Source organism: Phoenix dactylifera, chromosome 11 (genome assembly GCF_051530095.1).
Source record: "Phoenix dactylifera cultivar Ajwa chromosome 11, Ajwa_hap1_PhDact_Kaust_v1.1, whole genome shotgun sequence".
In the NCBI taxonomy this organism is placed as follows: domain Eukaryota; kingdom Viridiplantae; phylum Streptophyta; class Magnoliopsida; order Arecales; family Arecaceae; genus Phoenix; species Phoenix dactylifera.
The window spans coordinates 6825510-6850676 of record NC_143200.1 but is presented as its reverse complement, the minus strand read 5'-3'; the positions used below and the strand labels follow the sequence as shown (position 1 = coordinate 6850676).

The 25167-nt window shown below is 37.4% G+C and overlaps 1 protein-coding gene across 2 annotated transcripts; it reads right to left on the bottom strand.

Annotated features, from left to right (window-relative positions):
• Positions 1-3391: 3391 nt before the first annotated feature.
• On the bottom strand, positions 3392-24869 carry LOC103698345 (ras-related protein RABC1). Of its 2 annotated transcripts, XM_088706689.1 has the most exons (7): positions 24725-24869; positions 24447-24605; positions 23244-23312; positions 11373-11438; positions 8237-8358; positions 7899-8027; positions 3392-3667 (listed from the first exon to the last, which is right to left on the bottom strand). In XM_088706689.1, the coding sequence occupies exons 2-7, from the start codon at positions 24583-24585 to the stop codon at positions 3560-3562; spliced, it is 633 nt and encodes a 210-aa protein (XP_088562815.1). In that variant the 5' UTR covers positions 24586-24605; positions 24725-24869; the 3' UTR covers positions 3392-3559. The 2 variants fall into 2 exon arrangements, with proteins under 2 accessions (XP_088562815.1, XP_088562816.1); XM_088706690.2 differs by lacking the exons at positions 23244-23312; positions 24447-24605; positions 24725-24869 and adding exons at positions 11563-11587; positions 19562-21407.
• Positions 24870-25167: the final 298 nt, after the last annotated feature.

The window sequence follows — 25167 nt, the reverse complement described above, 5'->3', positions numbered from 1 at the left end:
TAATTGATTGTCCAATAATCAATTAGAATTCCAGAAGATTGAATAAGAGGAAAACACTCATTAAAAAATAAAAAAAAAACACTGACTCAATATGCACATACTCAGATTGTTCACTGCCAATAATTATCCATATGAAAAAAGGTGTGGAACATCAACCAGGTCGACAGCTGCTTTAAGGCCGAAAGTGCAATAGAACCAAATTAACATAATCCAATCTATCGGGGATTGAACTACTACATCTTCAAGATTCTCAAAGCGGTTCCTGAATTAATGCAAGTAACGGTCTAAATAAAATAGCATAGCACCAAAAGAATTGTGTCCTCAATTGTCATTGACAACACCGGCTGCCCTTCTGATGATAATCATCTACCTTCAGCCTAAAAGTGACCAATATATCCAATTTTCTCTTAGTCAACATTTGAACGGGGTGGTTAGATTGGATGCTAGGGCTCGATATAATAGAAGGAAATTATAGAATGGGAGTTATTTACGGATCTAAACATAAAAAATATAAAACATGAAATGATCTTTCCGCCCCTTCTTCGTCTCTTCATCATTTGTCATAGTATCTTAAGAAATTATAGTTCTTCATCTTTCTGTAAAGTATATAGCTGACAGGAGAAAGAGGGGGCATCCCTCGAATCGGCGCTTCCAAAGAACAAGGAGAAGATCCTCGGGCGGAGAAGAAGCTCGATCAACGCTTGAGGGCCAATCGGTCGGAGCCGGAGAGGAGGGACGAGGAGAAGATCCTCGGAAAGATCCTCGGGCGGAGGTGAAGCTCGCTCGAGGCTTGAAGGCTTGTCGGTTGACGCCGGAGAGGAGGGAGGAGGCTTGAGGGCGGAGGCAGCCGCTCGTGCCGGAGAGGAGGGCTAGCTAGGGCTCGATCGGGTGGGTATTCGGGGAGGCGGAGAGCCGGAAAAGGAGGGTGGGTATTCGGGGAGGCGGAGAGCCGGAAAAGGAGGCCAGGACCTAGCTCGATCGGGAGGGTCGTATTTGGGGAGGAGCCACCGACGCTTCATTGAAGCGTGAGGAAATGTGAGGCCTGGGGTATTTCTTTCCCGACGCTTGTGGATAGCGTCGGGAAAAAAGGGTCGCCTTTTTCCCAATTTTCCTGTAGTGACACTCCATTGCATTGTGCTGCAAGGGCTGCGGATGATAAGATGGTCTCCCTCATCATCCAGTTTGCAAGGGAGGGCGAGGAACAGGGACGAGGCAAATGCTTTGCATGAGGCCGCCAAATATAACCATGTGAGCGTGACCAAAGTACCGATGGAGGAGGATGCTGGACTAGCATCAATGTTGAATAGTGTCAGCATGTCTTCGCTCTGTCTGGTCATCTTGACAGGATCCCTCGATGTAGCTAAAGCCTCGCTGCAGTCCTCCTCTTGGGAGAATGCTTCTCCAGCATCTTACGCAGGCCCTAATAAGAAAACGGCGTTGTGTGCAGCAGTCCGCCCGAGTCAAGGTAATTGAGCGCTAGACTTACGTATTGTTCCCATTCTTTTTCTCTTTTTTTTGAAGAAAAGGTGAGTAGATCACTACCATTTTATATGAAGTGTGAAACCACCATTTTATTTGTCAAATGATCATAATACAAAAGAAACAAGAAAGCTATATCAAACAACATAGCAAAACAAGGCCTTGCAGGAGCGTATAGGGGCAACCGTTATACGCACCTGGCAAAACAGAGAACTGTGTCACTTACAGAAAAATTAATGAAACAAAGAAGAGGAAAGCTCAACCACCTAGGAAACTTTTTCTCAATCATAAGAGACAGAAAGTGGATATTAAGCAACTACTAGCCGCAATTATTCAATGGGAAGAACCAAAGCCTTGAGAGGGCCCAAAATTTAAGTAGCTGGGATATTGGCCGGATCAGACGTGGCCAATTGTTGCTGTTCTTAGTTGGTGCTGTTCCTGCCCATTTAGGCTTATCGAGGTTCAGTTGGCAAGTTTCCTTGATGGTCGCCACGTGTAACTTCCCTCGTAACAAATAACAAACTTTGATTTTTTTCTTCTTTTAGTGTTCACCATCTGACTAAATATCTTAATAGATGCATTAAGCAGAGTATAGAGCAAGCATATGCATGGAAGACAATGCTCCGTCTTTTAATTTGTGAAAGCACCATGAGCATTGTATAACGCAAGTACTCGCGATACCTTTCATTATACTTACGTGATAGAAATTACTGAAGACATATTGCAACGGAAGCCGATGCTCGCCAAAGGTGTCAATTCCTCTAGGAGAATTCCTCTTCATTATGCAGCTTTAGATGGTCATCATGATACGATGAAGCCATCATTAAAGCGCGATCCCTCTACGGCCTACCAACCTAATGCCAACGGCTCATTTCCCATACACATTGCAGCTAGTAGGGGAAACGTTCCTATAATTGATCAGATTTTAAAACAGTGCTCGAGTACAGATGAATTATTAGACGAAAGGGGAACGAATTTTCTTCACGTCGCTTTCAAAAGGGGAAGGCCAGATATGGTCAAGAAAATTATCTCCAAGTGACCGGATCTCAGGAAGCTGTTAAATGACCAGGATAACGAGGGAAACACACCGTTGCACACAGCTGTTGTGACCACGGGAGCGTGCATTTTCTTCTGCGGGACAAAACCGTGTGCGTCAATGTTATGAACCACAACGGCTTCACCCCTCTCGACTTGACTTCCGCAAAGTTGCGGAAGAACCGCCTGCCGGATGGGAAACTCTAAACGGCCTTATGTTCGTCTGGTTGTTGATTGGATGCTGTGATTTACAATAAGCTGAAAGTAGATGCAGGCCCTTTTGTCTTCAATCTGTTGAACTGAAGACTCTGGCCCGTGAAGCGGAGAGGATACCTAATGCTAACAGGCAAGGCAATCTAATGAGCTACATGGTCCAAAACAAGTGAGGGGAACAAGAAAATGTTGGAACGAAAACCTTATGGCTCACGTTACGCACAAAACGGGTTAAAAAACTAACAGTCGTCATTATCTTGGAGGAAATAAAACTTCTGAGCACAAACTGGTTTACATTCTTCATACCCATTTTTTCAAACTCCTATGTTTTTGTATCTAAATTCACAAACAGTATACTTTTTTGAGTTAGATGACAATTCTCAATCCAACTTTTATCATCCATGGATTTTTATTTGATTAAAGAACTGAAAGGCAGGGCTCTATCTTGGAGATCATCCTTCGTCCAATATATAATCACTACAAACCAACATATTCAGTGCTAGATACTGATCGTATTAGACAAGCATTGTGATATAGGGCATACCTGATTGTTTTCATAGAGCAAAATTTCAGCTCAGACAACACGAATTTACATGTTCATCATCTGTGACAACATAAACTACACTATAACCAGAAAGAACTAGTGATAGCACACAAGCTAATATTCATGCAAAAAAAGATTGTATATTGGAATTAAATGAGTTTAATTCACAGTTCTATACATGATTTGAACAGCAGAAAGATAAGATCACCACCAACCACCATCTGTATCACTATCAGCATGGATGCTGTCACAAGAAACCTTAAGTGAAAGATTTTGGGCAAAGGATAGTCAGCAACAGCTGCTAGTAGAAGCATCAGCTTGTGGTGGCTTCTGCTTAAAAATGTTCCTTTTCACACCTGCTGAACCCTCAGCCAAGAGGCTTGGTGTATCCAAGATCTGCATCATTGATATAAATAATTACTAGTCATTTTTAACAGACCACAAGCAGCATATTGTGAAAGATATAATTTCAAGCTCCAGTTGTTCACGCTCGTAATGTTTTAACTTTTCCTCATTAAATGGTTGGTGCTTCCTCTAAAACTCTAGAACAATCTCACAAGGAAGTGGATAGCCCTGGACTAGGGTAGATCACGAGTACATTTATCCAAAACATTGCCAAGGAAAGTGAGAAAAAAAAAAAAACTAATGGAGCAAACCAACAAAAAAAGGTTCCAGCTAGATGACAGGCAGTGTTACCTAGGAATTTGGCATGGTTATCTCAAGTTGCCCAAGACTTCAAGCTCAGCAAAGCATAGAGACAATGTACTAGAAAACTAGAATAGGCTGATAACTCAATTGGACCTTCAAAAAAAGTCTCACTTAAATGCCATTTTATGGACCACATAATAATGGGAAACCTTACAGTATTAGCGCTAAAAAATTGCAAGAATTAAAGTACCATCACATGTATAAGATTGTCCTTAGAAGATAGCTGAAAAGCTATAGAAGCTAGCTGAAGAGCTATCTTTTGGCTTATGCGAGCAAGGCGCCTTTTTGGGGGGGCGTGCCAAGGATTACCATGGCATGTTGCATTGTGTCACAAGTGTGTTTACTTTCCAGCACTTTAGAATTATGAAAACAGAGCATCCAGGTAAGACAAATGGTAATCAAGCCTTGTACCCACAATGTTCTTTGACTGAAGCTCTAGACAAGTCATATCCTAAACTTTTTCAAGCTTTATAGCTAACTACAAAACTGAAACATTTCAATTTGTCCTATAAACTATTCAAAACTGAGATTGCTTTTCAGAAAATTATCAGCCAATTTATGTTCTTTTAATCCTATGACAATTTATTTTATTAAAATTGTTAGGTTGCAAGAAATTTAGGAGAAAGGTAGGCCTTTGCATGGTATGATATCTTGTGTAGTTTGAGACTTTTAAGGAGAAAGGGACAGAGGGTTTGTATTATAGATTAAATTGCTTGAATAGCGGATGTGCAAGATTTGAGCTCGAATTTCTCTTTTATAAGGCATCAAGCCCAAAACCTTTGATGTTCTAAAAAGGATTCTCAAGCCATCTCCTATAAAGTTGTTGATCAACCACCCTTGGGTGCAATTTTTATGGATCTATCATGAACTTTTGAATTTTAAGAATCTTAATGATTTTCATGGAAAATATGAATTAAATAACTGTATTATTTTTCATTTAAAAAACTAGCATTAAAACATGCAACACACATCAACAAGAGGACTCAAAAAATTATTAAACTGAATATATAAATAAGAACTTAAATAAATACAAAAATAGTAAACTAATAAAAAAAATACATAAAACAAAAAATAAATTAAATATATAAACAAGAAATGAGATAAAAATGAGAAAAATTTGATGGACGGGGGAAATCCTACCATGAATTGATATATTTGGAATTGTTCATTTCTTTATTTGCGTTCCCAAATTGTTAAATATAATCATGTGTTTGATTGACTTAAACCTTTTTAGATCTCTCCATTAATGGAAGAGAATTCAGGAGAATACGCATGTAGCAGAAGGGGGTGTATATTTATGACGATAAAATGGGAAATTGATTGCAACTAAGAGAACTGTTTAAATGGCAAGGCAACATATTAATGCAATTCGATTGGAACTGAGAAGAGGCATCCAAACATGGTGAGCTGACATGTTAATAATGTCTTTTTATTGTTCTAATTTTAAATATCGGTGAGATGAGGGCAAAAACTTGAGAGAGATTACACAGGTATCTTTTTACCAAGGCTATTTGGGGCAAAACTGAAATCAGATCGGGATGGAATGTTCAAAAATTTATTAATTCAATTCTTATTTCAGCAACATTTCTGCTGGTGCATGTTAAGTTGTCATCAAACAATTAAATGATACTTTAGGCTTTATATGAAAACATGCATTTAAAATTTAGATATTTTGTTTTTATAATTGACAAATGGTTAGAGCCTGAGCCATTGAAATTTACGCCTAAGGATCCCAATATAGTATATATGTTAAAATATTTCCAATGTCTATATATTTTCTTGAACTGTTTTATTAATCTTTATTTGCTCAAATATGTAATCTTTTGGATATCCTAAAATTTTATGAAATTTAGGCAGATGCATTGAAACTCAAGCAAAGACTAAGAAAACTGCCAAAACTACAAAAACCAAAAGTCATTTGGCTTGGCCAAACTGAAAGTGGAATGTACATTGCATGGGCTCATGTTCGTGTCAGATGAGGATATGTGTCAAGTGTTGGATCCTTTCAGTATCTTAGAATTTCTTCTTATCAAGCAATGTCCGAGTGCCATAGCAATGTTCGAGTGACAAATATATAGGAGTAACAAAGACAATACTAGGGCATCATGTTTCATCTAAATTTGAGTCTCGAGAAATTGAGATCAAAAGGGTTGAGGTATCTGAATCAGCAAGCCCATTATGCAACTAAAACCACTGAAATGTGCCAAATCACTAATTAAAAAACAACAAACCTATTATTCTTTCAGTTGTTACATCACCAAAACATGCCATGTCGATGATCAACATAATATTGAACAGGATAAAAGTAATAGCCATGATGCGGCTGCATCTCTCGAAACCCTCAATCCATAAAGCAAAATATTGCACATGAGAATATCGATAACATCAATAATATTAATAATGTCAATTTTAAAGAAATTTGAATTTCAACTTCATCACCTTTTCTTCATTATTGCTAGACCAATCTCCATAACTACGTACTTAAAAAGCCTATGATCTTCATTGATTCTTATGACACTGTACTATGATTTCAGATCCATCTACCAAATGCTTAAAGGCTATACAAACTAATGTGATGAACATGATTATATAATAGCTGTGATGTAGCTGTATCTCTCCAAAACCTTGGTCTATAAGCAAAATATTGAACATGAAAATACCGATAACATCAATAATATTAATAATGTCAATTTTAAAGAAAATTTAATTTCAACTTCCTCACATTTTCTTCATTATTGCTAGACTAATCTCCATAACTACTTAATAAACCTGTCACCTCATTTGATTCTTATGATACTATGTACAATGATTTCAGATCCATCTACCAAATGATCGAAGGCTATATAACCTGATGTGATGAACATAAATTGGCTATCATATGTCAAAAATATATGTCCTGCACCTTTCTCATCCCATTTTCCAGCTTTAGTTATGTTAACGGTAGGCCACCAATGAAATCAGCATCCTCGTCAAAAACAATGCACATCAAAACTCTTAGACCTTAAATTACATGTACATATATATTATAACTATAAATAAATCCAACAAAATTTTAAGCCAAAATATTTTCTATGTTATAATATTATTTATTTTAAGATTTTTGGATAATCATTGGTTGATATATTATTTGTAGGAAATGGGACAAAAATGTGCAGGAATATATGATTTTGAGATATTATGACCAATATATGTTCATAATACCAAGTCATGTTATCTTTGAACATTTAGCAAATGGAGCTGAAATCATGATACAATGTCAAAAGGATCAAAGAAGATGAGAGTTTTTTCAAGAATGTAGATATGGTGATTAGTTTAGCAAGATTCTTTAAAATTAAAAATACTAATATTATTAATATTATCAACATTCTCATGTTCAAAATTTTGTTTTACAGATCAAGGGATTGACGACATCCAGAATCACGACTATTATATCATCATGTTTAGTTTAGTTTGGTCATTGAACTTACAATTTCTTTTTTTGATGATGTAACAATTGAATATTAGGTTTATTGTTTGTTAATTAGTTATTTAACAGATTTCAGTGGTTTACTATCATATAATGGCTTTGCTGATTCAGACATGTCAATCCTTTCAATTGCAATTTCTCTTAAGACTAGAATTTATATGACATTAAAGTTTTTTAGCAAACAAATGATGCTCTACTTTCATATTTGTTACTCCTATAAATTATTTTTTTTCCTTTTACCAGATGTATGCTTTGTCTAAATCAAAGGGTCAGAATAACATAAAGTGAAACTAATTTTCTTGACCTTGGCATTTTCACAATTGTAGAACAATCTTTCATGCACATTGACTTGGAAACACATATTTCACTGTGATAATATAATTCAGATCTGAGAATCAATAAGAGATAGACCTCTTAACAAATGAAACATCAGACATACTGGAATTTGCATACCTTCAAGACAAGCTCTTCAAAGCACTGCTCCACATTGACTCTTGTTTTTGCACTACATTCTAAAAACAGGCATCCGTATTCCCTAGCAAAGTCAATGCCCTCCTTCTTTGTGACAACTCTCTCACTTTCCTGAAAAGATAAAACAGTAAAAATTTCCATCCCGCTTTAGATTAAAGATGTCTTCTCAATATAGGACAAGAAATTACCACTTAATACACTAGATGATACAAAGGTAAGATATTCATAAAAAATAAAAAGTAGAAATTAAATAACTAGTCTGTCGCATTATATAAAATTGCATATTAAAGTAGACATTTAAATATATACATGCAGATTACCTTATCAACCTTGTTACCAACAAGCATTTTGATGCAATCTTGATTAGTTGAGTAAAGGTCTATTTCCTTAGCCCATACATCAGCAAGGTTGGTGAATGTTTCCCTTCGTGTTACATCATAAACTGGCAAAAATTACCCAGGAAAAAACAATTATCAGCAAACTTTTTCCACATAGTGCTTGCGGTATATTGAGCTATGAGGATGTTGTAACATTTCTAAGGAAACCATAGTGTACATATGCACACAGAAGAGATATATTCCTGGTTGAAGAGATAGATCAGGTATCAAATAAAAGTTAAAAAACAAATGACAGTTGCATTACTCAGATATTTGATTAGCACTTCAGATGGTCTCTAATTCTTGTCTTCAAGAAGTAGGAGTTTAATTCAATGCATTGGGAATTGAACACAATGGAAATGCTGGTCACATCCCATAGTTAGACTATGGACCAACTGGAATTCAGTCTTGCATGAGTAGAATATATTGAGCTAAGGCCAGAGAGGATTACAAATAGAGATCCCTACTTCAGTCCTTTTCTCCTCATGCCTCCCTTACTTCTGAGCTATGGGATAAAAGAGATAGAAGCATAAAAGTAGCCAGGTGTATCATCTTTTTTTCCCCTTGTGCAATGTACCTTTTTCTCTCTTTCAGATTTCTTGTCCTCTACTCCTGATCCTATCCTTCCTCCTAAGGGCCTGTTTGGGTATTCCTACAGGATTGGGCTGAAAATCTTGTAGGATTTATGGATTGGGCCGTCTATTTAAGCATGGCCCTGTATCAACCAAGTACCACCCAACCCCAATCCTGTGGAAAGAAAAACAAAGACCTCCTGCAGCCCAAAGACTAGGATCTGGGCTGGGTTTGAACAGGCCCTCATAAAATGCAAGATAGATGGGCCAACAAGCCCAATTTCTCCATGATTTTCAGCCCAATCCTGTAGAAATATCCAAACAAATCCTAAGTGGTTCTCAATTCCTTCTTTCCCCCCTTTAACTTCATTTGTCATCTGAGTTTATTAGAAGATAAAGGGCTAAGAGGCAGATATAAAGTTCAGATAACAACATCCCACCTGCAAGGCAATCTGAATATCTGAGAACCAAATTTTCTTGTAATATCCAGATATCACTAGCTAAGAGTCACTAGTGCTGCTGCATACATCTAAGTTTCACTGTCCAAGTAATATTCGAAGCTGTTTACAATGGACAAGATTACAGTTTCAGCTTTGCAGTCTCCTGTTAATTTGAATGCATGAATCTTACATAGTGCTGATCTGATTTTTGGTCAGTTAATGGTTTGCTATAATAAATTTCTAAGAAGACGTGATAGACAAGATAGTTATCTAAATCTGGGTCTTACTCTCATAGTAAAGGAATGCTTATCAGGTTAGTTACTGAAAACCAAAAGAAGAGGTAAAAGAGTGGTAAACACACCATTTGGACATTTCTCTTACAGAAATATTTGCACTTACAATCCATTTTCTCCTTTCAATTTGTTCATACAAGGTTTGCCAAACCAACCAGCTACCAATTTGGTGCGGTGCTAATACATACATACTGTGCCAAGGTGTATGGAGATGAAGGAATGGGAGAAGAGGAAAGGAGAGAGGAATAAACCCACCCCAACCCTAGAAGGCGGAGAACCAGGAGGGAGGGAGCGAGAGAGAGAAGATGAAGGGGAGAAGGAGAGGGAGAGGGGGAGACGAAGACAAAGAGGAAGGGGGGGGAGGCGTACTAGTTCAAATGCCCGAAGGGAGAGGGCATCGGCGTCGGCATTGATCAAGGGTGATGGCGTTGGCATCAGCATTGATTGAGGGCAATAGCATTGATGTTGGCATTGATCGAGAGCAAACAATGTCAGCCAGGTTTTGAAGAAGAGAAAGAGAGAGAGAGAGAGATCGAAGTTGAACGCGCATAAGGGGGAGTCGGGGGTAAGGAGTTTTATTATAACAAGCTGAACCATTTCGATTAACCGAACCATCTCAATTTCTGATAATTTGGTTCGGTATGTCCTAAATCGTCTGATTCGGCACGATTCAGCATACCCTACTTCCATGCATGGTTTTACGATTTTATGAAAGAAAGGGTGTTAAAATATCTATCATATATATTTCTTAGATTCTTGTGTCATCTCAAACAAAAATTTATAGCCATTTTCTAAGCAAAAATTTATGGTTCCCTTACTTATTTTAAGTATCTTTTTTTGATCCATATACTTCCTTGATAGGTATGACAAGAAGAGGTTTTCTTTGATAATATAGACCTTTTAGTTAGTACTTGTGATATTAATGTTATCTTATAGAGTATGGACAATGTTATTATGTTAACCTATTATGCACTACATATGTTTTTTTTTTTGCACACATGTATTTATATTAATTTACTTATTGTTGTATCATAGCCATACTCTGTCCTATTTTTGCTGAAAGTTGACCGAACTAGAGTATCTATAACCATGCTTCATAGCACTTAATGGATTTGATCTGACACCCGAGACCAGGATGAACAGCCGGTCCTAAATTTGTATCCTACGGATGATCCTTGGCGTACCTTTCATTATAGTTCATTTTAACATATTTTATCAACATAGTATACATGTTATCCTTAATAGCAACTCACTGATTCATCACTTGCAAATGCAAAATGCTTGACATTTAGTATGTATAATTGCAAAACAAGGAATTCTTTTTTATTATTTTATTTATTTATTTACATTTTAAGACATCATTGTATTCCACAGATAGTGATCCTATATGTGTTAGAATTTGGAGTTTGCCAAGTTGTAGCCTTGATGTTGCTGCCACATCCAAATTCCTGTCAGTCTTTACGTGCCAAAGATAACAATAAATGTACTTCTCAGTTCTTACACAATTGACCACAATTTTGTACATAGATCCCCTAGCTATTGAACTTGGTTAATTGAATTGAAGGATTAGGAAAGATAAACCAAGATTGCTGATTAGAACACGAGATATTTGAGTAGTTTCAGTATGCTATATATGAAAATAGCATGATGTGTATGAAAAACTAAACTCCAAATTTGTTTTCATCATCAATGCATGATAAGAAAATGTTAATGAAATGAAAAATATCGAATTCAAATTCTACAGTATAAAAAGGGGTAACGGAGACATGCATACCCATGATGATCCCTTGTGCTCCTCTGTAATATGAACTGGTCAAAGTTCTGAACCTTTCTTGTCCAGCTGCATGATAGATATGCTTTTTGTGTTACCACTAATTTACATTCAGAAGTAGGTTGTTAATTACACCAAAGAATGTCCTTTTAGAATCTCAAAAGACGTGTGCATGCATGCTTGTATAACTTACCAATTAAAATAGACAGAAGAATCCACTGCAAAAAAAAAAAGAATTTAATTTAAATGCTTCTTCTTTGTTGAAATAGAATTTCCTTGAAATTATGAGAGAAAAGCTATGTAAAAGTAGGTTTTGACGTGCCAAGTGGCTGATAGACTTTCGGAAACTGGCTAGCGCTAGAAGCTTGGAGTGCATCTTGCTTTTGTAAATTTTAAGGTCACAATCACTTGCCAGCTTCTTGATGTTTTGTTAACTGTTTGCACTCTACCTTATGAACCACAAGATTTAATGACACTAATCTGAAACATTGTTCAACAAGCTCTTAAAACCAAACTCAACCTGAAAAGGTTCTCCAACTTATATGGAGTTGGCCACATGGATCCAAGTAGGACCCAACAAGATCTGAGATATATCTACAACCAATCTCAATGTGACAACAACACCCTATTAATTGTTGCTGGATCACAAGGCAACTTGGGCAAAGCAGGGCTGTCATGATTCCTCAGAGATTAGATCGTGTATGCTGTAAAGGGAAAAATTTCCTTGTTGATTTTGTGGTTAGAAATCTTCAACCAAACAGCCGATGATTAAGAAGTAGAGACAGATGAAAAGGTCACCCAAAGCAAAGACTTTACAATTTAAAATTATAACGGATTCCAATTTGTTGTGTATTACTCTAAATCCATTGACAAGAAATACACTACATAATAAAAGGTACTCTAAATTTGGCGTGCATGTGCCAACATGCAAAAGAAGAAAGAAATAAAGAAAAAGAAAAAATCCATCAGCATATGAGATATTATACCCAGTCGACTTACTAGATACCAAAATTGCTCGTGCTACAATAAAGTACTTGTGAAAATAAATGCATATGCATTAAAAAGCATTTGTTGGCAAATAGTATGCCATGAAGACTGCAGTTCAACATACAAGTAAAAGGGGAAGGAAATATAAGAATATTTTCAATTGTTTTAAATGGTGATTATACAACTAGATATTGCTATTATCATATCAGAATGGATGCTTTGTTCGTAGATGAATGTATTTGACTACAAGATCAACCTCCTTATCCTTCCATATATACAAAATTCCCCAATTGCAATAACAAGACTTAGAGCTCTAGAAAACTCTGAATAGTTGTTTGAGTAGTTAAATTTTTGTACCGTTCATGCTGACATTGGTATTTTCATACGTAAAAGCCAACCTTCTTTCTCCAACAACAAAAAGATTGTTGCCCAAGGTGACAAGCCAAGAGAGGGGGGTGAATTGGTTTCTCTTAATTTTAACTATCTTACTTATGTTAATTGATGAGTTAGTGAAATAAACAAATCACAATACAAACAACAAGAAGTATAGTGGTTCGGTGCTCTCCTTAGCACCTACGTCCACTCCCCAAGCGACCCCTTGGGAATTCACTATAATCCCGCGGATTACAGTTGGATTGTTTTCCGGGCTCACAATCCAAAAACCTTTACACTTTGGTTTTCCGGATTCACCAAAAATCTATGTTGGTTTTACGGGCTCACCAACGAACCTATGTTGGTTTTACGGGCTCACCAACGAACATTTACAATTGGTTTTACGGGTTCACCAATCAACCTATTCCGTTGGTTTTGCGGGCTAACCAACTAACCTTTACAAGGAGTTTAATAAACAAAGAAAGAAGATTTAAGCTCCTAGATGAGCAAATATAACAATATAATCTACAAAGAAGAGTTTAGAGAATAGTTATCGCTTGATATGACTTCTCTCTTCTTTGTCAAGGATGCTTCACTCTTCAAGGGTGGATGGAGCTCTTAATGACTCTTTGAATCTGCTCAACCACTTTCTTTTGACTCTTGAATGAAGCACTTGGATGAAGAAGATTAGGGCACTTTCTCTTTCTTGTGTACACTTTGATATTCTTTGGAAAGGATGTTCTCTCTGATGAATAGTGTCACTTTAAATAGTTTTCTTCATCCATTGGACAAGCCCCAATGGTTAGAATTCAAAAACTAGCCGTTACTCACTGTTGGAAGGACAAAAAGTACTTCTGCAGAACTAGCCGTTATGCTTCTGCCCGTGTTTGGGTCGGCTCAACCTGTCCTTGGGTCGACCCAACTTTCACTTGGGTCGACTCAAACTTTCCTTGGGTCGACCCTCTCAGAACCACAGAAACTTGCAATTCAGCCTTCCTTCACTTGGGTCGACCCAACATTTCTTTGGGTCGACCCAAGGTTCAGTTGGGTCGACTCAACTTCTTCTTGGGTCGACCCTCTCAGGGTTTCCAGAGAACCTTTTCTGTCATCTGTTCTGTCTTGCCTTTGGGTCGACCCTCTCAGTGTTTGGGTCGACTCAAGCTTCATCTTGGGTCGACCCTCTCAGTATTTCCAGAGAACCATTTTCTGAGTTGTTGAAAAGCTTGAAGTTTGGGTCGACTCATGCTTTCCTTGGGTTGACCCAACTTACTGTTCATCTGTGCCATTTTTTCAGAAGTGTGCCAAATGCTTTCTTGATGTGCCGGAGTCGACCCAATCAACCTTGGGGTCGACTCAATCCACACTTTGCTGCAACTCAAGGTTAGATTCATCCAAGTAAACAATGAAATGCATCTTTAACTTGTTATACAAATATACTGAGAGTAACAGACTTATAAATGAAGTATCGAATTAACTTATAACATACTCTCGATTATTGCTTGTTAATCATCAAAATAACACTATCATCCTCAATCTCCCCCTTTTTGATGATTACAAAATATAGAATATGAGCCTATTGATACTTGTCTTATAATCAGTTTTAAAAGGGCTCAAGTTGCTGAATTTCAGCTTTTCAAATATGAGAGTGAAGTCTCCCCCTATATCATTCAAATGTTTCCAATTTAACTTTTTGAATTGCTCCCCCTTTCATTTATACTTCATTAGAGATGAAACTCCAAAAATTCGAGATAAAGCATGAGTTTCAGGTTATGTATCGAGGTGTGAAAGGTGCGTGCCAAATTCTGAAATTCTATGTGCCAAATTCTGAAATTTAATAGAAATTTTAGATTTGATCATTCTCATTGTTACAAATTGCTCCCCCTAAAATGTATATGCTTTTCCATTATAATTTTCAATTTGTTTTACAAGTTATTTCTCTTTTCTTACACAACTTATTTCTCTTTCTTTACTTCTCCCCCTTTTTGTTATCATCAAATAGGTGCATTGGAATAGACACAATAAATAACAAACATTCAAACTTCATTGATCAAAATAGGAACATTTTAGTACAATCATGCCAAAAACAAAAGCAAATACAATGTTCCTCAATCAAAGTTCAAAGTACATGATCAACACAAAATACATATGAGAACTAGATGCCTATCCTAGGCTCTAAACAGAAATACTAATATCAGCCTAGGGAGTATCTAATGGCTGGGATCTAGTCCTCATCCTCCTAGTGTACGTGGCGAGGGGAGGTCGAGCCTGGTGAGACTGAGTCTGTCGTGGAGCACGATGAGCTGGATGACTCTGTGCCGAAATCTCTGACTCAGCAGCCTGTGGCACAGATGGTCCATGGGTCGCTCTCTCTCTCCGTAGAGCTCCTATCTGCTCCCTCAGATCACTGATCTCAGCAGACATGATATCTAGTCGGCTCGTCAGCCCATCAGTGATAGTCCTCGCCTGAGCTGACATAAACTCAGTCATCCTACTCCAGAACTCATCTGTGTCTCCCGCAGGAACAGATGACGATGGTCCAGCCTCTGAAGGTGCAGTAGGATGATCCATATGCTCCTCATCCTCAGGGATAGGGTCTCCAATATCTGGTGCATCACCCTCTGGTGCATCACCCTGAATCCCTGCTCCAGTATGAACCCACTGCCCGTTCACTTTCTCATAGCCCATGCGTATAAGTGATCGTGCAGTGTATGTATCAGTATGAAGTAGCTGCCTGGAGATCTCCCCCTCGACAGATATGTCGTGCTGTCGGAAGATCAAGGTGAGTATCATACCATAAGGCAGGGATACTCTGGAGTTGCAGATCACCTTCCTCATCTGCCTCAGGATCATGGCCGGGAGCTTCAGGGGAATACCCTGAATAATATGCTCCATCACTACTAGATCTCGCTCTGTGATGAGATCGAATCTTCTGCTCTTCGGAAATAAAATCCTATTTATGATGCTGAGCAATAACCTCATTTCTGCAGAAAGAGAGCTTGCTATTACCTTCTCCGAAAAGTCGAAGTCTTCATTCTCCATTATCAACTGCAGGGCTCTCATCTTATTTTCAGGCTTTTCTGGAGTGGCTCCTTCGCAGGGGAGATGAAGCAACTCACTCAAACTCTCCTCGGAAACTCGAACCCTAACTCCTCGAACTTCCGAAATGAGCCCTCCCATCCCAGTTTTGAGGAAGGCATAGAACTCCCGAACTAGTCCGGGGTAGATCATCACATCTAGGTAGCAAAGATACTCCCAACCTTGCCTTCGGATCCATTCCCCCAAACGGAACCCTTCTTGATCAAAGAACTCGGAATGGATCCTTCTCCCCGTTGTAACCGGTCTCCCCGCAAACTTTGCAAGTTGTACTGAGGGGGAAGGAGGAGGAGGTGGCTCTGCACGTGCCTCACGTTGTGGAGACACTGTAGATGGCTCCGTAGCTTCTCTTTCCTCACGTTGGATCCGTGAGACTCTCCCGGATCTCTTGGCTGCGGCTCTTTTGGGTCCCATTTCTCCAAGATCTTGAAGTAATCTAGCATTTGGAGTTGATTGGAGGAGTTTGGAGTGTGGGGAATAGAGTTTTCAGAAGAGGACAAGGGCAAACAGTGCCCTAAAAAAGCTCTCGGGTCCCCCTTTTAACAGTGGGGTCCCGACGTTGGGTCGACTCAAGAATTTTCTTGGGTCGACTCTATTCTGGGTTGGGTCGACCCAAGTTCAGAATTTTTTTCTTTCTCTTCCTTTTTGCTTCTAAAAATTTTTCTTGCTTCCAATCCTTATGAATTCTTTCTGGGACAATGATACATGAGTTGGGAATCTATAGATGACAAGTTTGACTCATGTTTCATGGGTTTTTAGAAATGGGAGGAATGTAACATGAGACTGCTTGCTCCCTTTTATATCTCTTCAATAGAAAGGATCACATATGCCTAATTCTCTCCTTAGCGTGCAGAATCTATCTTCACTTAAGGGTTTTGTGAATATGTCGGCTAATTGTTTTCCAGTGCATATATGCTCAATACATATGTTTCCATTTTGCACATGATCCCTAATAAAATGATATCTTATTTCTATGTGTTTGGCTTTAGAATGCTGAACCGGATTTTTAGTAAGGTTGATGGCACTAGTATTATCATACTTAATAGGAATATTATCTAGCTTAACTCCATAGTCCTCTAGTTGTTGCTTAAGCCATAGTACTTGAGCACAACAACTACCAGCAGCTATATATTCAGCTTCAGCTGTTGACAGTGCCACTGAATTCTGCTTTTTGCTAAACCAAGATACTAAGTTGTTTCCTAAGAATTGACATGTTCCACTAGTGCTCTTCCTATCTAATTTGCATCCAGCAAAATCAGCATCTGAGTATGCAAGCAAATCTAGACAGGAGTCTCTTGAGTACCATAATCCTATGTTCGTAGTTCCTCTTAAATATCTCAGGATTCTTTTAACAGCACTTAAATGTGACTCCTTAGGATCTGATTGGTATCTAGCACATATTCCTACACTAAATACGATGTCTAGTCTACTAGCAGTAAGGTAGAGCAAGGATCCAATTAGTCCTCTATAAAGCTTAATATCAATACTCTTTCCTTTTTCATCTTTGTCCAGCTTACTAGTAGGATTCATTGGAGCGCCTACTCCCTTATGATTTTCATTCCCAAACTTCTTTAGTATTTCCTTTGTATACTTAGTTTGATGAATAAAAATACCTTCTTTAGTTTGTTTGATTTGTAATCCTAGAAAGAAACTTAGTTCTCCCATCAAACTCATTTCGAATTCTCCATGCATTAGATCAGCAAATTCTTTGCAAAGAGTATCATTTGTGGCACCAAAGATTATGTCATCTACATATATTTGTACCACTAATAGATTTTCGTCCTTTTTTTTGAGAAACAGTGTTTTATCTACATTTCCTCTACTAAAGTTATTATTAAGCAGAAATTTGCTTAATCGATTATACCAAGCCCTAGGTGCTTGCTTCAATCCATATAATGCCTTATGTAATCTAAACACATGATTTGGCAATTCATGATTCTCAAAACCAGAAGGTTGCTCTACATATACTTCTTCCTCTATAAAACCATTTAAGAATGCACTTTTTACATCCATTTGATACAATTTGAAATCCATGAAACATGCAAATGCTAGAAGTAATCTAATAGCCTCTAATCTAGCTACAGGAGCAAATGTTTCATCAAAATCTATCCCTTCTTCTTGATTGTATCCCTTAGCTACAAGTCTAGCTTTATTTCTTATAACTAACCCATTTTCATCTAATTTATTTCTAAAGATCCATTTTGTTCCAATTACAGAGTTATGCTTTGGTCTTTCAGTTAATGTCCATACATTACTTCTTTTGAATTGATTTAATTCTTCTTGCATGGCATTTATCCAATTAGTATCTTTTTCAGCTTCTTCATAAGTCTTAGGTTCTAATTGTGAAACAAAAGCAAGATAATCATTTAAATTTCTGAGAGAGGATCGAGTTCTTACCCTTTGAGATGGATCACCAATGATTAAGTCTTTAGGGTGTCCAGATGCATACCTCCATTCCTTTGGCAAGTTTTGAGATTGTGGTGGCACGCAATCATCTCCCTTATCTTGAATTGGCACGTCATCAATATTCAACTTTTCAAAGTTAATAATTCCTGTATCATCATCAAGAATATTTTCTTTCCTAGCAGACTCACTATCAGACTCATCAAATATGATATTAACTGACTCTTCGACTACAAAGGTTCTTTTATTGAATACTCTGTATGCCCTGCTAGATGTGGAGTATCCTAAGAAGATACCTTCATCTGACTTGGCATCAAATTTACTTAAATCCTCCTTGCCATTGTTTAAAATGAAACATCTACATCCAAATACTCTAAGATATTTAGCAGTTGGTTTCTTATTTTTCCAAAGTTCATAAGGAGTTTTCTTGGTTATTGGTCGTATTAAAACCCGATTTAGAGTATGGCAAGCAGTGCTTATAGCTTCAGCCCAAAAGTACTTTGGAAGATTTGACTCGCACAACATTGTGCGTGCCATTTCTGCCAATGTCCTGTTTTTCCTTTCAACAACCCCATTTTGTTGAGGCGTTCTAGGTGCTGAAAATTGATGTGAAATACCATTTTTATTACAAAATTCTTCAAAGTGTTGATTTTCAAATTCAGTGCCATGATCACTTCGAATTGCTATTAAGGTGAGCTTCTTTTCATTTATGATATTATTATAAAGTTTCAAGAATTCTGAAAATACTTCATTCTTATGTGCCAAAAATGAAACCCATGTATATCTTGAAAAATCATCTACAATAACTAGTCCATACTTCTTCCCTCCTAGACTCGCAGTTCTAGTGGGTCCAAATAGATCAATGTGTATGAGTTCAAAAGGCCTAGTTGTTGATACTATATTCTTTGATTTGAATGATGATTTAGTTTGTTTTCCTAATGAGCATGGTCCACAGATTTTGTCCTTTTCAAAAATCAACTTTGGCACATCTTTTATTAATTCCTTATTGACTAGTTTTGATATTAATTCCATACTAGCATGTCCTAGTCTAGGATGCCAAAGCCAACTTGTTTCATTTTTCTTTTCTTCATTAGTAATTAAGCATAATCCATTTTTCTTGCTTAAATCATGAAGATCTACCATGTAAATATTTCTTTGTCTTTGTCCTACAAGTACAATGCTATTGTCTTTAGGATTTGTGATTATGCATACTGATGCTTCAAATGTGACTTTAAATCTTTTATCACAAAATTGACTTATGCTAAGTAGATTATGTTTCAAACCCTTAACTAATAAGACATTTTCTATGAAAATAGATGGAGTAATGAAAATTTTACCCTTTCCAATAATATACCCTTTACCATTGTCTCCATAGGTTACTACTCCACCCTTCTTAGATTCCAAGGTGACAAATTGGTCTACGTCACCGGTCATGTGTCTTGAACAGCCGCTATCTAGATACCATCGTTTTTCCACTTTATTAGCTGCAAGACACCCCTGCAATAAAGATCAAGAAAGAGCTTTAGGTACCCAAACTATGTTGGGTCCTTTAGGGTTAGTACTTGATGTTCCTTTTGGAACCCAAACTTTCTTGAATTTAATCTTATGATTATTACTCAATTTGTTTTGACTGGACTTTCTATAGTTACATTCATATGCTTTATGTCCTAATTTATTGCAGCAATGACAAGTAATATTTTCATTTTTAGCTTTAACAAAAATGTTCTTTAAGTATTTTTGTTTCCTATTTGTTTTATAACCTAATCCAGCCTTATCATATACAGCTTTTTGACTATCAAGAATCATATTTAATTTGGTTGAACTAAGTGTAAACTTATCTACTAAGGATTTATATTTTTCAGCATCTTCTTTTAACTTGACATTTTCAGCAATTAGATTCTTGGTTTCATTTGTGAGTTTCCTACTTAATGTTTCATAGTTATGAGATAGTTTTAACTTATCTTTGATAAGAGATTGATTTTCTTCTTTTAGAACTTTATTTTTATTGATTAGTTTTTTTATGTTCTTCCATTAGTTCTAAAAATGCATCATGTAATTCATCAACAGTAAAATCACATTCAAGTTCAGAATCTACCTCATCGTCATTGGCCATATGACACATTTGGGCCGTCTCTTGATGATCTTCCTCTTCTGAACTTGACTCCTCACTTTCACTCCATTCAGCCATGAAGTTCTTCTTTTTCAGTTTTCTTGCCATCCATTTCAATTCTGAGCAATCTATCTTATAATGCCCGGGTTTGTTACTCTCATAACAAATAGGAGTTTCTTTTTCCTTTTCTTTGTCCTTACCCTTTTCTTTGCTTGAGCTACTTTTGAAGAAGGGTTTCTTTTTATGAAATCTATTTTTACCTCTCATAAACTTTCTGAATTTTCTTCCAAGCATAGCCATTCCTTCTTCATCCAATTCATCATCATCTGAATCTTCCGACTCAGTTTGTTGTTTAGGGGTGGTAGACTTTAAGGCAATGGACTTTCTTCTCTTGACCTCATCTTCTGAATTTTGCCTCATGGTCAACTCATGGGTCATGAGTGATCCTAGAAGTTCCTCTAATTGCAATGTGTTGAGGTCCTTAGCTTCCTGAATTGCAGTTACCTTGGCCTCCCAAACTCTTGGTAGAGACCTGAGAATTTTTCGCACCAATTCAGAGTTAGTATAAGACTTTCCTAAACTCTTAAGCCCATTTATAATTTCAGTAAAACGAGTAAACATATCAGTTATGGACTCAGTGGATTCCATTTTAAACAGTTCATACTTATGTACTAATATGTTTATTTTTGACTCCTTAACTTGATTAGTCCCTTCATGAGTGACCTCAAGTTTGTCCCAGATTTCTTTTGCGGAGATGCAAGTAGATATTCTATTAAATTCACTTACATCTAATGAACAGTAAAGTACATTAATTGCTTTTGCATTTAACTGTGCCAATCTTCTATCACTTTCATTCCAATCCATTTCTGGTTTGGGTATGATAGTGCCCTCTATATTAAGTGTGGGTGTGTGATGTCCTCTAGTAATGATGTACCATAATTCATAGTCTAAAGCTTGAATGAATATCCTCATCCTAGCTTTCCAGTATGTGTAGTTTGTGCCATTAAATAGAGGAGGTCTATTTGTGGATTGCCCCTCACTCATAGAACATCCCACTTGGGTTGTCATGATCTTTAACTCTTGATTGTGAGATCAATAAGTACTATTGGAGCACCTTGCTCTGATACCACTTGTTGCCCAAGGTGACAAGCCAAGAGGGGGGATGAATTGGTTTCTCTTAATTTTAACTATCTTACTTATGTTAATTGATGAGTTAGTGAAATAAACAAATCACAATACAAACAACAAGAAGTATAGTGGTTCGGTGCTCTCCTTAGCACCTACGTCCACTCCCCAAGCGACCCCTTGGGAATTCACTATAATCCCGCGGATTACAGTTGGATTGCTTTCGGGCTCACAATCCAAAAACCTTTACACTTTGGTTTTCCGGGTTCACCAAAAATCTATGTTGGTTTTACGGGCTCACCAACGAACCTTTACAATTGGTTTTACGGGTTCACCAATCAACCTATTCCGTTGGTTTTGCGGGCTAACCAACTAACCTTTACAAGGAGTTTAATAAACAAAGAAAGAAGATTTAAGCTCCTAGATGAGCAAATATAACAATATAATTTACAAAGAAGAGTTTAGAGAATAGTTATCGCTTGATGTGACTTCTCTCTTCTTTGTCAAGGATGCTTCACTCTTCAAGGGTGGATGGAGCTCTTAATGACTCTTTGAATCTGCTCAACCACTTTCTTTTGACTCTTGAATGAAGCACTTGGATGAAGAAGATTAGGGCACTTTCTCTTTCTTGTGTACACTTTGATATTCTTTGGAAAGGATGTTCTCTCTGATGAATAGTGCCACTTTAAATAGTTTTCTTCATCCATTGGACAAGCCCCAATGGTTAGAATTCAAAAACTAGCCGTTACTCACTGTTGGAAGGACAAAAAGTACTTCCGCAGAACTAACCGTTATGCTTCTGCCCGTGTTTGGGTCGGCTCAACCTGTCCTTGGGTCGACCCAACTTTCACTTGGGTCGACTCAAACTTTCCTTGGGTCGACCCTCTCAGAACCACAGAAACTTGCAATTCAACCTTCCTTCACTTGGGTCGACCCAACATTTCTTTGGGTCGACTCAAGGTTCAGTTGGGTCGACTCAACTTCTTCTTAGGTCGACCCTCTCAGGGTTTCCAGAGAACCTTTTCTGTCATCTGTTCTGTCTTGCCTTTGGGTCGACCCTCTCAGGGTTTGGGTCGACTCAACTTCATCTTGGGTCGACCCTCTCAGTATTTCCAGAGAACCATTTTCTGAGTTGTTGAGAAGCTTGAAGTTTGGGTCGACTCATGCTTTCCTTGGGTCGACCCAACTTACTGTTCATCTGTGCCATTTTTGCAGAAGTGTGCCAAATGCTTTCTTGATGTGCCAGGGTCGACCCAATCAACCTTGGGGTCGACTCAATCCACACTTTGCTGCAACTCAAGGTTAGATTCATCCAAGTAAATAATGAAATGCATCTTTAACTTGTTATACAAATATACTGAGAGTAACAGACTTATAAATGAAGTATCGAATTAACTTATAACATACTCTCGATTATTGCTTGTTAATCATCAAAATAACACTATCATCCTCAAAGATTATCAGTTCATTGTGGCATTCTAATCAAATTTCACTTCGTTCATTTCAGGGTCATTATTTATGCCTTAACAAAGCTTCTTATTATTGGAGCCTGCATTCTTTTGGGAAAGGGGGTGTAACTACTCAGAAATTTGAACTTTCAGTGACAGTGTCACCAAAAATAATGCATTTTCTTCATTGGGCTAATTTTCATGCATGAATAGCAGTGCCCAGGGAATTAGCTCAACTTCAACACCTTAGGAGAAATCAATAGAAGCAAATGAAATTAGGATAAAACTGAAAGGGAATCTAGATATCTGATAAGATACAAGGACTTAAAGCATTACCAGTGTCCCAGATTGCAAGCTTCAGCTTTTTGCCTCCAATTGTAACCATTTTCACCTTGAAATCCACACCTGAAGAGAAGAAATGAAGCATTTGATCAAGAATGAATAAATTAAACAAAATGGTGAAAAACCTGAACCGGTTAGCATGTTATTGAACTCCAATCTTGATGAAATTCCTTTAGGAAGTCAGATGCAACTGTGCAAGGATAAATATTTGGTTCTGCATAGTCAAACTAGCCACATAATCCATACGGAGCACACCAAATAGCAGCAAAAATAATTTGTTGAAAATAATGTTTGATATAAGAAGGATTACGGGTAATAATGTTGGCCCCAACCATGATTAAAACATAAGATGAAGATGTTTATAGTCTCCCAATTGCAAACGAATTAAGATTATTGTTCCCAAAATACCTACCAAATTAACACATTTTTATATGATCATTGCTGCCAATTCTAACTGCCAATTATTCTTTGTTCTTTGCAATTATAATACCCTCAAGTATGAAAACAAAGACTATTTAATTACATCACTCTTAAAAATCCTTGATAAATGAATAAAACAGAGCATTAACAAACTATAATACAATATCAATTCTAACTCAGTAGAACCAAACACTTTCATTTTCCAAGTTAAATGTACAACTATTATCAAATTTACATATTCTTTGCACTGCAACTGCTGCTGCCAGTTCTAGCTACAGATATTCTTTGCAACTTTCAGTTTCATACACCCAAGTATTGCAACAGAAACTCGGTTATCGCACCCTTTTTCAATTCACAGTTGATCAATGAATAAACAAACAACTCAGAAACAATAATACAGTACCAATTCAACCATGTAGCTGCAAATCTCACTTCTTTCAATCCATATAAATACAAATAATATCAAATACTCGCACTCAAAAGTAGTAGTACTCCTCATCCAATTATTCTTTGCAGCACCCACACCCTGAAGAATTACAACAAAAACTCATTGATCACATCATTCCCCCAATTATCAGCCACAAAGTACCCAAACAAAACATTCAGAAGCGATGATACAATATAATTTCAATACGGTAGCTTCAAATTTTTCTCTTTTCTACATATATGTGCAAATACTATCAAACTCCTTGATAAATCTCTCCACCAATACAATTAAAACGCACAGCATTACTGAAAATAGATACAAGAAACAAATGGAAGGATCTGAAATCTCACCAATCGTGGGGGAGAGATCGTCGAAAGAGTCCGAGGTGAATCTAAGCAGGAGGCTGCTCTTCCCCACCCCCGAATCCCCGATCAGCAACAACTTGAACAAATAATCGAACTCTGGTTGGCTTGAAGACGAGGAATCCATCGTACTATGCCCTCAAAACCCTAGAAAAAGCATTCAAAACCATAAGAAAAAGCATCAAAAAGAAACGACCAAGCGAAACCTAGATCCCAAGAAGCGACTTTTCTTAAGCAACGAAACCCTCAAAAGGATCTCAGCGCACCTCGAATCTGGAATTAAGGGGGAGCAAGTCGAGATCTAGGGTTTGGAACTCGATAAATAGGAGAATTGAGGAGCGAAAGCGGTGGTGGAAACGAAGAAAAGGAGGGACGAATAGCGGGGTGGCGAAGAAAGCTACTGATGGCGATTAAAAATAGAGGGAACCGGCGGCAGTGGGTCCTACCGTTCCTTTCTTTTCTTTTTTTTTTGTTTTTAATTAACAAGAGCACATCAAATCGGCCCTACGTGCAACTACTTCCTGGTACCATCTGACGTGGCACTAAATGACTTCTCGTTGTCTCGTGGTCCCGGATTTTCTCTGGCTCTAAATCACCAGCCGCATACAGTGAAATTAACGGTCGATGAAATCCGTGAACTTTGAGATTCGGGTCTCATCATGTGCTCGGCAGTGAGCCCAAAATTTATTACAGAATATAAAGCAAAACT

What these genes read in the sequence shown, in the direction of transcription:
- LOC103698345 (XM_088706689.1), bottom strand. Translation starts at nt 24,585, where the DNA reads ATGGATTCCTCGTCTTCAAGCCAACCAGAGTTCGATTATTTGTTCAAG. An exon ending in GCTTGCAATCTGGGACACTG is followed by an intron (nt 11,439 to 23,243) that starts GTAATGCTTTAA and finishes TCTATCATGCAG; the next exon opens with CTGGACAAGAAAGGTTCAGA. An exon ending in TTGAAGAGCTTGTCTTGAAG is followed by an intron (nt 3,668 to 7,898) that starts GTATGCAAATTC and finishes TCAATGATGCAG; the next exon opens with ATCTTGGATACACCAAGCCT.